The 16,418-nt window shown below is 34.9% G+C and overlaps 1 protein-coding gene across 1 annotated transcript in view; it reads left to right on the top strand.

Annotated features, from left to right (window-relative positions):
* Nucleotides 1–16,418, top strand: part of crybg2 (crystallin beta-gamma domain containing 2) — an 89,661-nt gene that overhangs the window by 13,386 nt on the left and 59,857 nt on the right. The window contains exons 2-3 of the mRNA XM_030147977.1: nucleotides 2,977–3,073; nucleotides 14,758–14,913. Of these exons, the coding sequence (XP_030003837.1) occupies nucleotides 2,977–3,073; nucleotides 14,758–14,913 (253 nt within the window). The remainder of the gene's footprint in view (nucleotides 1–2,976; nucleotides 3,074–14,757; nucleotides 14,914–16,418) is intronic.

Raw genomic sequence — 16,418 nt, 5'->3', positions numbered from 1 at the left:
TTTCTCTTTTATCTCAGTAAGTATTTATTTCAAAAATAAACCCAAAGTGCTTCCAAACTTGCTTCATAACATTAGTCTACATCTGGTTTGAATTTTTAGCCCCCATGTCCTGTTTTTAAGGGACCTGTTTCATAGAAGCACCCATAACACAGTCGACTCCCAACATTTGAGGCTGCAGGTGAGCTCTGAAACATGAAACAGCCCCTCAACAGTTTCACTCTGAACAGGAAAAGGTCACACTTCTGCCTGCGTGCAGCACATGACACAATGTTTGCTGAGAGCACACAAATACATGTCGTGAGGGTCCATAAATTGTGGCGCTGTTTGCTTGTCGTTGGGTTTCCTGTTTCATCCAGTTGTTTAAAGAACAGACCTTTGTACCGTGTATTTGAAGTGATGACAGGTCATGATTATTGATGGAGTGTCATGTTCACAATAATGTTCACAATAACACCAAACCTCACAGGATGTGAGGAGAAAGCAATTCCAAACAAAAGTTGAAACCCTGCCACTTTACAACACATAAAAAAATATATATATTTATGTTGGTATTACATCTTTCTGTGTCATTATACCTATCTTATTCTAGCCAGTTTAACCTGTAAAGACCCAAGCATCCACTGGCGACCAAAATTATTTACTGATATGAAATGTTAAATAACTGTTGATCCACTAATCCAATCAATACATGTAAATAATTGGTGTAAAATACAGTTTGTCATCTTTTCATGGTCATCAGATATGACCCATTTGGATGGTCCGAGGCTCTGTAGTTACCATGGAAACACTGTCATCTTCTCCAACATTAATTCACCAGTAAAACCCATGGAGTTGAATCAATGACAGTGGATGGAGACACTGGGTTTATGTTCAGTTCATTATCTAGTTTACTGTAAAAGTCACTTTTTCTTCAGTTCAGTTTTCAACTCATCTGAGTTTTTATGAACATCTACATCAGGCGTGTCAAACTCATTTTAGTTCAGGGGCCACATTCAGCCCAATTTGATCTAAGTGGGCCGATCCAGTAAAATAGTAACAGTGCAAAAAGTTAAATTATATTATGATCAGGTTTACATCTACAAAGTTTCCTTAAAAATCTGAACAACTTGAATTGTCTTAAGAAAAACAAGTGCAATTTTAACAATATCACTGGTCTACAATTTTTTTTAGAAATTATTTGCTTCAGAGATTAAATGTGCTAAATGTTACATATTTTAATAAGATGAATTGGAAAATAAATGACAAAAGTGCCGGTTTGCTGATGTTTTCAAGGTATATGATTAAGTGTTATTACACGTATATATTGGTTTATGTACATTTATATAATAGTTTTATAAATCTTCCACTAAATAGAACTGGTAAAGTGAATGTATCCTAATGTGCAGACAGTGTTTTGAAGTAGATCTTGTAGCTCTGAGACAAATATTCCTTTTGAGTCAAACCCATTCTCTCGTTAATTCTTGAATTTCACATTTTGACCCAAGGCTGTATCTTGGAAAGTTCAGCCAACCAGCATTTTTGACTTGATTTTTCTTTGTCAGTGACTCTCATGTGGTAAAATTTCATTACTTTTATTCTGGAAGCATTTAACTTGTAGACCAGTGTATTCTGCCTCGGTTTATCAGTTTATCATTTACACATGTGCATTACAGTCGCACAAAACATTTAGTAACAGGCAGAATATTGGTAAAATAGCATTTACTTTTCTTAAGACATTTCCATTTGTTCATTTTTGTTCAGGTTATTCACATTTTTTGTAAAAGTATAGTTTTGCAATGTAAACATTTTCAAGAAATTTTCCGTTTTTTACACCTAAAAAACAAAGAGAATTTGGGGTTGTCATTATTTATAGGTTATTATGATAATATTTTACCGGTCTGACCCACTTGAAATCTAATTGGACTGTATGTGTCTGTATGTGGAACCTGAATTAAAAGGATTTTGACATCACTGATTGTTAATATCTTCAGTGTAATTTTTGCTTTTCACAAATTCATCCCGCAGGCCAGATTGGACCTTTTGGCGGGCCGGATTTGGCCTCCAAGCCGTATGTTTGACACCTGTGATCTACAGGGTGTCCCATAAGTCTCCATACATAGGAGACATAATACATATGGTTCTAACATGTATTTCTTTATATTTCTTCTTTATAGTTCTTCAGCAGTGGAGGACACGCATTGAAATGTGTTCCCGACAAAATGGCAGTCATATAGAGCATATTATATAAATAAAAATGGTTTATGTCAAGAAACGTTTATTTTTCCTATGTATGGAGACTTATGGGACACCCTGTACATGATCAGTGAATTACATATAGGAAAATACAGGATTTTCACTTAAACATGCAAAATACAGAGCATAATATTAAAATAAATTGTGCTAAAACTGTTTTAAAAAAAAGGTTAAAAATGGAGAAAAATTAATTTGAGAACTGACACAAAAGTATCAGTGGGTCTTTATGGGTTAATTGGGATGGTATAATTAACCTTTGTTGTTTATAGAAAGTTAAACTGTACAAAAACACTCTCTGTTCAGCCGGTTCTATTCAACATTCCCTAAGGAGTGATTCACCGTTTTATTTTGTTAGGCTGCATATTTCCACTCTTAGCAAAACCACATGTTATGCACAGAAACGGGAGGAGGAAAGTGTATTTCCTTAAACATACTTAACGCAGCCGAAAATCCTCAAGAGTTTATTTCCGGAAATTTTTGTGTAAAGTAGCTAAACTTGTATCACTTTGAATGAGTAATGGGAATTATTGATATTGATATGTCTTTTAAACTGTTTAAGATAACCAATAGAGCTCAGAGTACTTAGATTTAAACAAACTTTAATGATCCACAAAGGAAATTACTTGGTCACATACAAAAACACTCTTGAAAGAAAGCAAAAAAAGAAAAAAAAAATGCATTTGTTCTATGCTCTGTGTAAAAATAATATGATAAATGATACTAATTTCACATTTTGCATTTTAGTCCTGCTAAACCTGCAGAGGATGGAGAAGACTGGGCTAACGGCATCCCCACAGACACCAAGAAGTCCACCCTCTATGCCACTGCGCCCAGGTCAAAGGTCAGTTTGCTCGTCTTCGTTGTTGACCTTTTTTCACAGGTAGTTATTAAAAATTACCGACAGTCCGCCTTTTCTTCAGCTTTTATGTCTTTTCAGGCAGCTCAGTAAAGCGAGGTACATTTTTGACAGTATAATGTCAAAGGGAGCATGTGAGTGTCTTAAAAAAAAAAAAAAAAGGCTTTATAACCAGTTACACACACCCACCCCACCTCCACCCCCACCTGTCTGTCCCTGGCAGCAAGTGCTTTTACTGAAAACTGATATGAATAACCTGATGCTGACTTTAAATGACTGCCTTCAGGTTCTTTAAAACATAGCAAAAACACGAAACTAGCTAAATGGTCTTGTTGCACTTACACTCCGAATTCCACTCACTCCTGTTGTGTTGCATATAGTCGCGGAAAAGATTATTAGACCATCAAAAGTCATCAAAAAAAAAGGTTCTTCAATCCAGTACTAACTCCTGTGTGTATCATGTGACTAAAACAGACAGAAAAGAAAACATGGAATGCCTAAAAGCACTGTTTTTGTCAGTACAATGCCATAGATATTGATGTAAGAACTGAAGTGATTTTGGTTATTATCAAGAAAACCATGGAAAATGGATAGATATCAGCTCTGAAATTAAACTCTTATGAGCTATTTTTATTGTTATCATTATATTTGTCCAGACAAATGTACCTTTAGTTGTACCAGGCATTAAAATGAATAAGAAATGGAAGAAAACAAGGGGTGATCTTATAATTTTTTCCGTGACTGTAATTAACATTTGTTCAACTAATTCAATCAATCACTCAAAGTTTATTTATACAGCACTTTACAACAACACAAAGAAGACCAAAGTGCTTTACATCTAAAAACATGATCAAATTATAAGAAAACAGTTTAATCAAACACTATTAAAGTGCATAAAACAATAAGACACCAACACACAGTGATAGAAAACACCACAGATTTCAAACCTAATAGTGTCTCAGTGCTAAGGGTTGAAAGCCAGTCTAAAAGGTGTGTCTTTAACCTGGACTTAAACAGAGACAGGTCAGTGAGGACTTGCAAGTTAAGAGGCAGCGAGTTCCAGAGTTTTGGAGCAGCGATAGCGAAGGAATGATCACCCCACTGTTTATATCTGAACCTGGGGACATCCAAAACCATCTGAGTGGATGATCGGAGGGCTCTGCTGGGGCGTTGAACTGGTAAAATCTCAGACAAATAGGGAGGAACGAGACCATTTAACGGTCCTCTTGTGTTAGGGTCGGCACAGACCCATTTCAGGTTTTAAATGCATAAATGAACCATATCAAATTTGTGTCTTGCATCAAGGCTTTTTCACTTTGTCAGGAACCTCTATTTTCAACAAAATAATACAAAAAAAGCAATGGTTACTGCCACAGTACTGTGGCACAAAATATGGGTTCGTCTATTGCCACAGACCAATCAAATGTTAGCATTTGTGCTAGAGCCAATCATGGATACTGTTCCATGAACTCAGTCTCCTCTTGTTGCCACAGTACTGTGGTGATATATGGTGTATACTTCAGTGCATTCTTTTATGTATTTTGCTACCACAGTACTATGGCAATTGATGGAAGAAATGACAAATTAATCATAATATACAGTATAGAATAGGACTTATTGTTCTAAATACTCCACTATGTCTGTGGTTGATGTATTTGCTATCTGATTCCCTTGGTACTTTGCAGGTGTGAGTTACCAGTCTAGACATGATAATAACGAGGGCTCTGATTGGCTCTGTGGTAATAGACAAACCAATATTTTGTGCCACAGTACTGTGTCAATAGCCACTTCGAACAAAAAAATGTCATTAAATTATGAAATTCTCTCGTTGAAATTATGACCTTTGTGTTATTGTGGTCAGTTTCGACCTAGTTCTAAAAATAAAATAAATAAAGATATAAAAAAGATTATAAAGCAGTAATTAGAGCCAAAACTCAAATCATAAGTGTACTGTCAGTTAACACACTGACAGACAGCTGCTCTAACAATCATGTTAGCTTTTGCCTTATTCAGTTTACCTGCACAAAAACAAAACGAGCAAAGACTTGTATGTCCACACATGTGAGGTCAGTTCAGTATAGAGTTGGTGATTTGCAGAGTGCACATCAAGGGGTATACTGACAAAAAAGGCCCAGAGGCCCACACCAAAAATATTAAAATTCATATTTTCATGGACAAGGGAGCGTAACAAGGTAACCAAGAGAGGAGAAACAAATTGGATGATAGATAATTGTTTTTAGTGTATTTTCCAGCTGATTGAAGACATGGGTCAAAACTGACCTGTTAACATAAGTGATGGTAAAAGAAAGCTAACACAAGAGGAAGATTAAAGCTTTAAAAACAAACATTACAATTTTAAAATCAATGCGATAGTGGAACTGGAGCCACTGGAGAGAAGAGAGGATCAGAGTGATGTGGTTGTGTCTGGAGGAGTTGGTTAAGAATCAGACAGCTGTATTCTGTACCAGTTGTAAAGAGTGAGGCCATAATTAAATGCACTGCAATAATCAAGATGTGAACTGATAAAAGCATGGATCGTTTTCGCCAGATCGCTGCGAGAAAGAAACTAATTATAGGTGTTTGTTGAGGCTAAGGTGTAAATGCGCCAGTCTCTGAAAAAGCACTACATTGTGATACGGTGTGGAGGTATATGGCTGTTATAGTCAAAGCTGTCACGGTGTTACTCTGAGTTTGTGTCAAGTTTGAGTTCAACTGTGAAAATGACCTGAGGACATGAATGCATGCACATTAATGAATGACTCCTTGCACGCTATATGCTATATATTGTGGAAAAGTTTGTAAAATTGTAACTCATGAGACAATAGAAACACTACTATAGACAAAATGTGACTTATAAATTATGTTAGGATATTATGTATACTTGTGTACTGTAAAATGCAATATAATTAGACTAATATAATTAAGGTTTTGATAGGTATGTGTTTATAGTGATGACTGTATTTTTGCTTTTGCACTTGTGCGTTATATGCTCATTCATAACTTAGATTCCTCTTAATTAATACATTATGGACTCTAATGACACTGTGTTATTATTCACTATAATTATATACAATTAAAATCTGACAGCTTTAACCTCATACCTGTTTGCCAGCCTTGTAATTAGTTCTAAAAACTTGCTGGGCCTGACCTGAAGTGATCCTCCTTCAGCTAAAGGGTTTCCTGTTTCTTCCTTGGTTCACTTGGTTCCTGATCGTTTCTGTAACTGAATTTCTGACTGAAAATGATGCAATATTTACTGCAGCACTGCATTTCACCTGATTAGAATATTTAGTGGACATTGAAAAGCCTTCAAATTTGTACTCTATTTAAATTTAGAACAAATGTCTCATATTTCACATCAACAAAACTTTATCTCTCCTCACGCTTTCCTTTCCCACCATCAGGGAAATGGCAACAAATGTCAAGTAAGGTACTGGATAAATTAAGATTCATAGTTGTATGTTTGATGGTTTATGGCCATGTTTTCAGAAATGAGAAACATGTCTGAGCAGGAATATTCTTGGAGGCTAAATTGCATAGCTTTTCTTGCTTACATAATTTTGCCACTTTCACACGCTAGATATGCATGGTCCAGTGATAAATGACAGTAATGGAATTTTAGAAAGTAACCTGAAGGGCTAGACTATTTTTAAGGATTACATCTGATCTGCATTTGTCCTCTTTAGAAGGGGACAGTTCATTAAAAAAAATAATGACCTATTTACACTGCGTCACTGCATATAGGCTACATATTTGCCCCAGGTCTTAGATGGTGGTTTAAGTTCAGTCTTTTTTTTTATTCCATCCAGAAGAGGGTGCTAGTGCTTCACTAATAAGCAGGTATGTGCTGCGGCAAAAATTTGCTAAGAGGTCTTATTTATGTCTTTGTGCACAAGAAATCAATCTAAGTGAATCCCCAAAGGAACTTTGTGTTGATAGAAAAGGGTCCAAAATGTCCAGTTTCATCACAATTAATGCGATATTTTCATGTCACAAATGGCCAAGTTATATTTGAACTGAATTTAGCTGAAAAACAAATATTCTATTCTTTTAGATTCCCCAATTTTTCTTACAAGATTCTATGCTACATATCACATGTTTTATTTGTACAGGTTCCAATATGGAGTATGGTGCTGATCCATCCTGCATATGTTACACCAATACATACATTAAGAATGTCACACGTCACTTTTTAAATCAACAGGTTTCTAATAATAAGCATTTTTATAAAGAAATAACAATTCTTTATTGTTTTTTACTCTTTAGTATGATGATTAACTATACAATAAATAATTCTGATCCTAGTTTTTGCACAGGGATCATTTGTGTAAACGGTGACATGGCTGCCGAGCATCAGTATGATGGGATCTGTAACAACCATGTCACATCCGTCCACTGACACATTTTGTGTTTTTGTGTCAGCTGTTATTGTTTTAGATCCACAATACTAACATTTATGAATAAGAGGAGAATTAGCAATAGTAAGTCTATAAGTTTATTCCTAATAAAGTACTGGTACTGACCAGAGCATCATGGGTAATGTCACATCCGTCCACCAGCAAAAGTTTTCACATACACGTGCTATTCAAAATCCAGTATTTCTGAAAATAGAGCTTCCACTGTCAAATAATATCAGTAGTCTGTGCACAAATGTATTAGCATTATTTCAACACAGTTCTATGCATTTCTTACAACTTTTTTTTTGACAAAAATGGCCACTCATTTGACCCCCTAAGCCGGCTGATGTTAAATTAACATTAGGTTACCAGTGCAATCTGTGGGATTGGCAGAATCATATCTTTGTTCTAAATTTCTAATCTTCTTGTAAAGTTCAAATGGGTGATGCATGTATGTATGTAGTACATGTGTGTTTACAGTAAACAGTATGATGTGTGTGTACATAACATGTCAGCCTCCAAAGTGAAGTTGATGCTGACCACCAAACCAGAAATGTTGTTTTACCTGTGAACAGATTGTGCAGATTTTATGTGTGATATGATGTACAGGGCAAATCTGAGACACACAAGTAGACCAGAACATCTCAGTCTGGATTTAAATGCTGGAATGTGAGAGGCTGCCCTTGGTAGACGGTCGTGAACTACTGAATTAATTACATAGAATGAATAAATTCTAGTCAAATTAGCAATGGTCTTGTTGACAAAAGTTATTGCTGACAGTGACTAATACTTCATGCTTGGCTTCAAAACTGGAAATAATGACTCAAAAGATAAAAATCACTTGCGTCTAGAGTTTTTTTTTTTTTTTCTTATATCAGAAAAAACTAAAGTTATTTAAACATAAATTCGGCCCTTGTTCCTGTTTAAGAAAATGGTCAGTGACCTTATCGTACCAACTAAACAAGAAAACGTTGAAATTATGTTAAATTGAATCAAGGAAGTACAATGAGTGTGTTTTATTTACAGTGCAAGAAATGAACAAGTAATTTCATAGTGGTTTCTCTCTCGATTTCACAGCAGAATGCACGACGGTATTAAACTGAACTCTGTCAAGTGAAGTAGATCTCAAAATAGCTGTCAGTGAAATAGGATTCAGCCTTTCGACTGATCCTCCAATCAGCATGTGGAAGCCTGGTGTCCAGCCCAACCGAGCTCCGCCCACAGCTCCATTCACCCCCAGAGACGCCGGGCGTCCGGGGGCGGGACAACATTGCGTTATCCAATTACTGTCCAGTTTTGAGGCAATGTAAAAAAAACTGTTCCACTCAGTCCCACTGAAGTGCATGGACGCTGAGCATCTACGAGCAAATGCACTGAGCAGAGATCGAATGAGAAAACAGCGCAACGGGAATGTATGAGACGTGAACAACATCGAGTCCGTTGATTTGTGATAAAACTGATTCTGAATGAACTCATCTGTGAGATGAACGTGTTCTAACACATTTGGAGTCAATGAAATGTCAACACAACCGTACATATTTAACCATTTAATTTATGTAATTTTAGGGGAAGTCGAGCTTCCCTTGCGGTCTATGAGAAATTGCCACTGAATTCAGTAAATAAATAAATAAATAAGTCATCATAGTTAACATGCATTGTTCCCAACAGGTTCGTCTACAGGCTATTTAAAAACTTAACGGGCAGATGGAACAAATGATGGGACAAATGATGTATTTATCACTTTGATGTAGATGTCCAGTTCAAGACCTGTCCAGTTTCTAATAAACTGTCAAAGCCTTATACTTGTAGCCTCAAAGATTCCCTTTAAATCCATGTCTGTTAAGCCTCTGTCTATCATTAAATGAGTTAACACTTAAATGATTGAACTTATGAATCATTCACAATATTATCTGAAAGTCATTAACAGTACAGTGCAGTATATTAATTACAGTGAGTAATTATAAAGGCAGTACCTCCATCAAGGTTAATATAATATGTCCCACTGTAGTCTATATAATAAGACATAATACATAGGATAAATATACTGTGGTGGCTAATGATTAAATCTAAACAGAAACAACAGCAGAAATATATATTTCTTTGTACCCATTTTTCAGTTTAGGAGGGTCTGCCTCTCACTTCCTGTCAAATCCTGCGTCAGGACAGTGACAGGTGTGGAGTTTGAATGAAATGGTTCAGGGTTAGCTTTAACACACCTTCTGCTGCCAAAACATTGAGCAATTGCCAAACGCCTTTGTTTCGTGAATCTTCATAAATTGTTTATTAATTGTCTAGGGCTGCAGCCTCAGTTACAGTATTAAAGTACAGTCTTTCATGGCAGCGCTGCATGTATTATATGTTACTGTATTCATTTTTGGGTAAAATGCCTTCCTGTAAGTCAAAATTAGACATCAAGGGCAGTACTAGTAGCCTAAATATACTAAGCAGTAATAGATGATCAAAATTTGTAAACTGATGTATTTACTCATCACACTTTGAGTTTTTTTGTTGTTGTTTTTTTTTTTACCATAATGCAGTCTATATCAAACTGTATCAGTAGAAAATGCTATTATTTTATTATTCTCCTGTTGTAAAATGTTATAGCCTAATTACACCAACAGAAACTGATTCTAAGTGTAATGTTAACTCCATCGTTTAGTGAGATGCTACTGGACGTGAAGGACAGAATCACGCAGTAGCCCATAGCAGGACTATGACAGCTTATCAATTTACATATTAATCATAATGATTTTTCAACGTTAGCCAACTTTACTTCATACACAGAAGTGGACAAGTGAAACACTATATATGAAAAAATAAAAGATTACTGATAAAACCATTCTCCATAGGGATCATAAATATCACTCTGGGATAGAGGCCGTAAGTTCCAGCTGTCAGATGATGATGATGATGATGATGATGATGAAGGACATCACACAGATGATGACTCTGAAGTGCAGCTCAACATGCAATTACTGCTTATCATCAATAGGGGGCGTCACAGAACAAAACAGAAACCCTCAAGATTGTTTCTCTAAATTCAGTCATGGATGTTGTGAAGATTTTTGAGGTATTGAATCTGACATCATCCCACTAATCAACTTTTGAAAATCTATTTAAAAAAAAAAGAAATCACTATTAACCAAGTTTTTAACATATTAACGTCCTGAACATTTGGAGGAAAGGGTAACTCTAAACAAAATCATCCTGTGTACCGTTCTGTAAAAATCAACCACGACTCAACTGTAGCCACTTGTGCTTGAATCACCTCGCCACAATCACTATAATCATTAAATGTATATGATGATGATGATGATTATCATCTCTGCAACAGTGCATTTAGCTGTGGTTCCTGTGCCAGGAAACATAGGGTATCATAAACATTAACCGTGAACCAATAAAAATGAAGTTTTTACTATTAACCCTTTATTCCCATAAAGTAGCAATCAATAAATAATCACTGGATTCACATATGCTGTAATGTTAGGTCAGTTTCTTGACAGACAGAAAACTAATTTACCACATCAACAATAATAATGGAAATGTAAGGGTTTATGTATATATATATATATATATATATATATATATATATATATATATATTATACATACACACACAACTGTCATATGAATGTGCTGTAAACTTGGCATGAAGATATTATGATTTTAGATAGAAACAACGTTTGTTGTAAGATATATATGTCGGCTAAAATTTGCTTAGAGGTCTTATTTCTGTCTTTGTGCATAAGAAATCAATATAAGTGAATCCCCAAAGGAACTTTGTGTTGGTAAATGCAAGTTATGCAAATTGACAGGATTTCAGTTCTATTGCAACATGTTGATGCTCATATGAACTATGTTTTCAGCTCAAAAATGTCCAATTTCATCACAATTAATGCTATATTTTCATGTCACAAATGGCCAAGTTATATTTTAACTGAATTTACCTGAAAAACAAATATTCTATTTTTTTAAGATTCCCCAATTTTTCTTACAAGATTATATCCTACATATCACATGTTTTATTTTTACAGGTTGCAATATGGGGTATGGTGCTGATCCATCCTGCTTATGTTACGCCAATGCATACATTAAGAATGTCACACGTCACTTTTGAAATCAACAGTTTTCTAATAATAAGAATTTTTATAAAGAAATAACAATTCTATATTGTTCTTTACTCTTTAGTACGATGATAAACTATACAATAAATAATTCTGATCCTAGTTTTTGCACAGGGATCATTAGTGTAAACGGTGACATGGCTGCCGAGCATCAGTATGATGGGATCTGTAACAACCATGTCACATCCGTCCACTGCCACATTTTGTGTTTTTGTGTCAGCTGTTATTGTTTTAGATCCACAATACTAACTTTTATGAATAAGAGGAGAATTAGCAATAGTAAGCCTATAAGTTTATTCCTAATAAAGTACTGGTACTGACCAGAGCATCATGGGTAATGTCACATCCGTCCACCAGCAAAAGTTTTCACATACACGTGCTATTCAAAATCCAGTATTTCTGAAAATATAGCTTCCACTGTCAAATAATATCAGTAGTCTGTGCACAAATGTATTAGCATTATTTCAACACAGTTCTATGCATTTCTTACAACTATTTTTTTTACAAAATGGCCACTCATTTGACCCCCTAAGTAAATTTTAACAGATAGATAGATAGATAGATAGATAGATAGATAGATAGATAGATAGATAGATAGATAGATAGATAGATAGATAGATAGATAGATAGATAGATAGATAGATAGATAGATAGATAGATAGATAGATGGATAGATAGTCAGTCCGCCCCCCCACCTCTAAAATGAATCTGGCGCTGCTGATAAGATCCTTATGCAGAAACATGCAAGACCTTCGATGCATCTCACAGAGAGTATGTACACAACAGGCTTTAAATATCACTCAGCTGTTGTGCCAGCTTCTCATGCTTTCTAAAGTGTTCATCATAGGTGAAAGAATTTTAGCGGGCACACCTAGAAAGACTGGTAGATGACAGTGACAGACAGCATTGACTCCCTTTGTCCTTTATCATCATAGCTCAACAAGATATGCACACATAATAACACAAAAAAGCACGACCTCTATCTTTTCGATCAGTATTTGTCATCAGACTTCCTAAAAATATCAGTATTTTAATCCCAGTAGATTCACAATAACAAGTATCACAGAGTGTAAGTAAATGTTGATGTTTCTTATCTTTGTTTTAAGTGTGTTTCAGTCAATGATTGTGTTTCCGTATCATACTATATGCTACTGTTCAGTTTTTACTCTTACCAAGTCCTCCAAACTTCCTTATCAGAGCCATCAGTTACTAGTTAATAGATCATGTTCTACAAGTCTTTCATTTTTAAGGGTGGAGCAGTTTTTATTGCTTGGAATGAAGTCAGGGTGTTGACTCTTTAAGAACTCACATTCCCTTTTTTTAATTTTTATTTTTTTATTAGTGTTACAGTTAACATGACATAGTGGACAGAAAAAAACAACAAATACACAAAAGAAAAGTCAAGCAAATAAACAAACAACAACAAAATAATGACAAACAACAACAATGACAACATCATATTGCAATGAAAAAGATAATAAACTTAAAGAGCACTAAACAACATGGATCGATTAGGGGCGGAAGGGGAAGGGGGGGAGAGTGAATGAAAGTGAGAAAGGGAGGGGGGTGAGAGGGAAAATAATAATGATAATAACAACAACACAACAATATATAGTAATAATACTAATAGGGATCTAACGATATGAAAATTTCATATTACGGTTATTGTGACCAAAATTATCACGATAATCATTATTATCGCGGTATTATTGAAATTGTGCTTAAAATGTTCAAAAAGTACTAATACACACACTGAAATAATTTAACCAAGTTGTATTCTGAAAAAAATAAATAAATAAATAAAATAAAATAAAATAGGCACAATGTTCCTTCTGTTGCAGAAACATTCAAATATTAACCCCTAGTGGTCTGAGCCTATTTTGTCCGTTTTTCAGTACTTTTGATTTTGCCTTTATATACTATATAAACAAATGTTTACTATTCCCTTGTTTGGTATCTTTTTTTTTTTTCAGCACAACTTCATCTAGCCCATCTATTATTTTTTCACTTTAACCTACTATAAAAATATAAAAGGCCAGAAAACACTAAAAAAATATAAAAATCCGATTTGAAAAATGTATATACTTTATTGCACAAATAACACAAAGGTGCTTAACAAACCTTTTCAAAGACATTAAAAGTGAATATTGGTTCCAGATATTAACTATATAAAATCAAAATTGTAATAAATTAATACTATACTCAAATATTTGACATAAAAGCAGATCTTTACATAGGTGTTTTTTCCCCTAAAAGTGCGGTAATCAAACACGGTTATCATGATAATTAGAATTTAAATGGTAATACTAACCGTCTGCGATTTTACTACGGTTTATTGTTATACCGGTAATCCTTACATCCCTAAATACTAATAGTCTAAATTGCTAGTGTTCTTGTGGCGGCGGTACTGGCCACAACAATAGAACTCATGTTTCTCATGCTTTCTAATGAAAGAAGTGTTTAAAAATTTGTAATGAATATTTCCTTAGTGTCTGTGTCTTTTATTTCATGACACATTTGTCAGAAAAGTGCAAGGTCTAATGTGGAACAGATTGAGAGCAGAGGTAAAACAAATTGCCAGTATGACTGTGTTTAAAAAGACACAAAAAGAAGTTATTTTCCAGAGATGCATTGATAAATAAACTCCATAAGGTACTTGTTTGTTATTTGGATATGAATTTTTGCAATGTGTTGGTGAATGTGCTGTAATATGGATGAGTGACTAAATGTACATGTTTCAAAATTGCTGATAAATTTGGGACAGTGTTATTTTCAGTAAGCATGAAAAGGTTTGAAGGGGTAGGATTAAATAAGTTTATACTTCTTCCTACTCCTTTTCGCTCAAGTAAATTTTGAGGCTTAAGACGCTGCAGTTTTAAGTTACTGTTTTTGTTTTGTTGTCATTCTCTTCATTATCATTTATTTGCATTTCTGTTTTTAAATTGGCATTTACATGATCGAAATAAAGATATCAATCAATCAGTGTGTGTTTTATACACAAAGCTCCACATTGAGGGCTAAAGTAGTTGATATTAAAGACAAAAATAACACTTTTATATTGGTTCATGTTGTGTATTTTGTGGCAGGGATAGTAAATGCCCCTGTGAAACTGTCTGACTGTACATCCTTCATGTTCTCTTCTTCTTCAGGGCAAAGAATTCAGCTATTCAGAGTTGGATCTCCGCAAGCCCAAAAGATTTGCTACTTTCTCCTTTGGTCTGAGAAAGAAAAAGAAGAAAGATGATGAAAGTATCTCTAAAAGCACTTTTGGCCTTCACAGCTCCGGCATTGAAGAGCAAGAGGAGGTAAGTTCATTCTTTTAGGGTGTTTTTTTTTTTTTTTTTTTTTTTTTTTTCAAATTCATAGTATGTTTTATTTTCTTTACTTTATATAGGGGGTATATCACTTTTCACTTGGGAAGGGTCTCCAGTCATTTTTGTTGTACAGTGGACATACTATATTTAGATCCAGATGGTTAGAGGAGTCTTCTGGAGAGGCGAGGTACAACACCTTCCAGTTGTGCCACATGGGACCTTTTTTTGAAAAGAATAGAATAGAATAGAATACAATAGAATAGAATGCCTTTATTGTCATTATACATATGTACAACGAAATTAAGAGACAAATCTCTAGTGGTACGTTGTGCAAAACAGTTTAAAAGAAGAAGAAAAGAAAAGTGTAAATATATATACAGAATAAAAACAAGCATGTCACCATCCAAGAATAGTCAATGTAAGATGAGTGATTTTTTGTTACTATTTGAATTATACATGACTTACACATATACATTTTCAATCATTTTACATGTCAAGAAAGTTGCAGTTTGTTGTAAAACTGACTGAAAATATGTGAATACAGATTCATACCACATACCTAACTGATGCCACTGTAACTTTCCCTATCCAGAAGCTTCGCAGAGTCACTGAAGATGTCTCTGCAGCTTCAATATGACCAGACGTGAAGTTGTTTTCAGCTCTTTTAATACTTTTTTTTTTTTTTACCTCCCTCTCATAGTGTAAGGTCAAGTGCAGGGGTGTCCAATTCTGGTCCTTGAGGGCTGGTATCCTGCATGTTTTAGATGTTTCTAGAGCTGCAACTGATTAATCGACTCAAAGTGATCCAAAAAAGTGATCCAAAAAAATCACTCAACCACAATTCTCCTGAATCAAAGCTTTGTTTCCTTCATTTCTCTGCTGTTAAACGTTGGTTCCACTGTTGTGTTTCACACGGACGCTTATTGTGATGCACAAAGAAGCTTCAGTTCGGGAAAACTGCAATAGAATATCTCCCTTCAATCAATTTGAGTCGATTAATCGAATCGGGACTTTTTGCATTGACTTCAAGCACCTAGTTGATTAATTGGTTGCAGCTCTAGATGTTTCCCTTTTCCAGCACACCTGATGGTCGTTTTCAAGCTTCTGCAGAGCTTGATGATAGGCTTATCATTTCAATCAGGTGTGTTGGAAGAGGGATACATCTAAAACATGCAGGTTACCAGCCCCCGAGGACCAGGATTGGACACCCTTGGTCAAGTGTGTGTTGTGAGATGAGGGCTGCAGTCCACTGAGCACAAAACCACACACAAAACCAGATGGTCCTCTGCTATCATTACCACAAACTGTGATTTCTTTTAACTTGTGAAATTGTATGTTTTTTTTTTGTTTTTTTTTTAAATCAAAAGACCTCATATGTGTGAAAGATGACACAATTAAAATTGGATTAAGAATCTTTTTTTTTTCCTTGACCTCTTTATTCATGTTAGAAACACAGATGACTCTAACTCAAAAGCAATGGTTGTTGTACTAAGACA

The sequence above is a fragment of the Sphaeramia orbicularis genome, chromosome 11 (genome assembly GCF_902148855.1).
Source record: "Sphaeramia orbicularis chromosome 11, fSphaOr1.1, whole genome shotgun sequence".
NCBI lineage: Eukaryota > Metazoa > Chordata > Actinopteri > Kurtiformes > Apogonidae > Sphaeramia > Sphaeramia orbicularis.
Note: the sequence above shows the minus strand (reverse complement) of the source record. Positions and strands in the feature narration are given on the sequence as shown.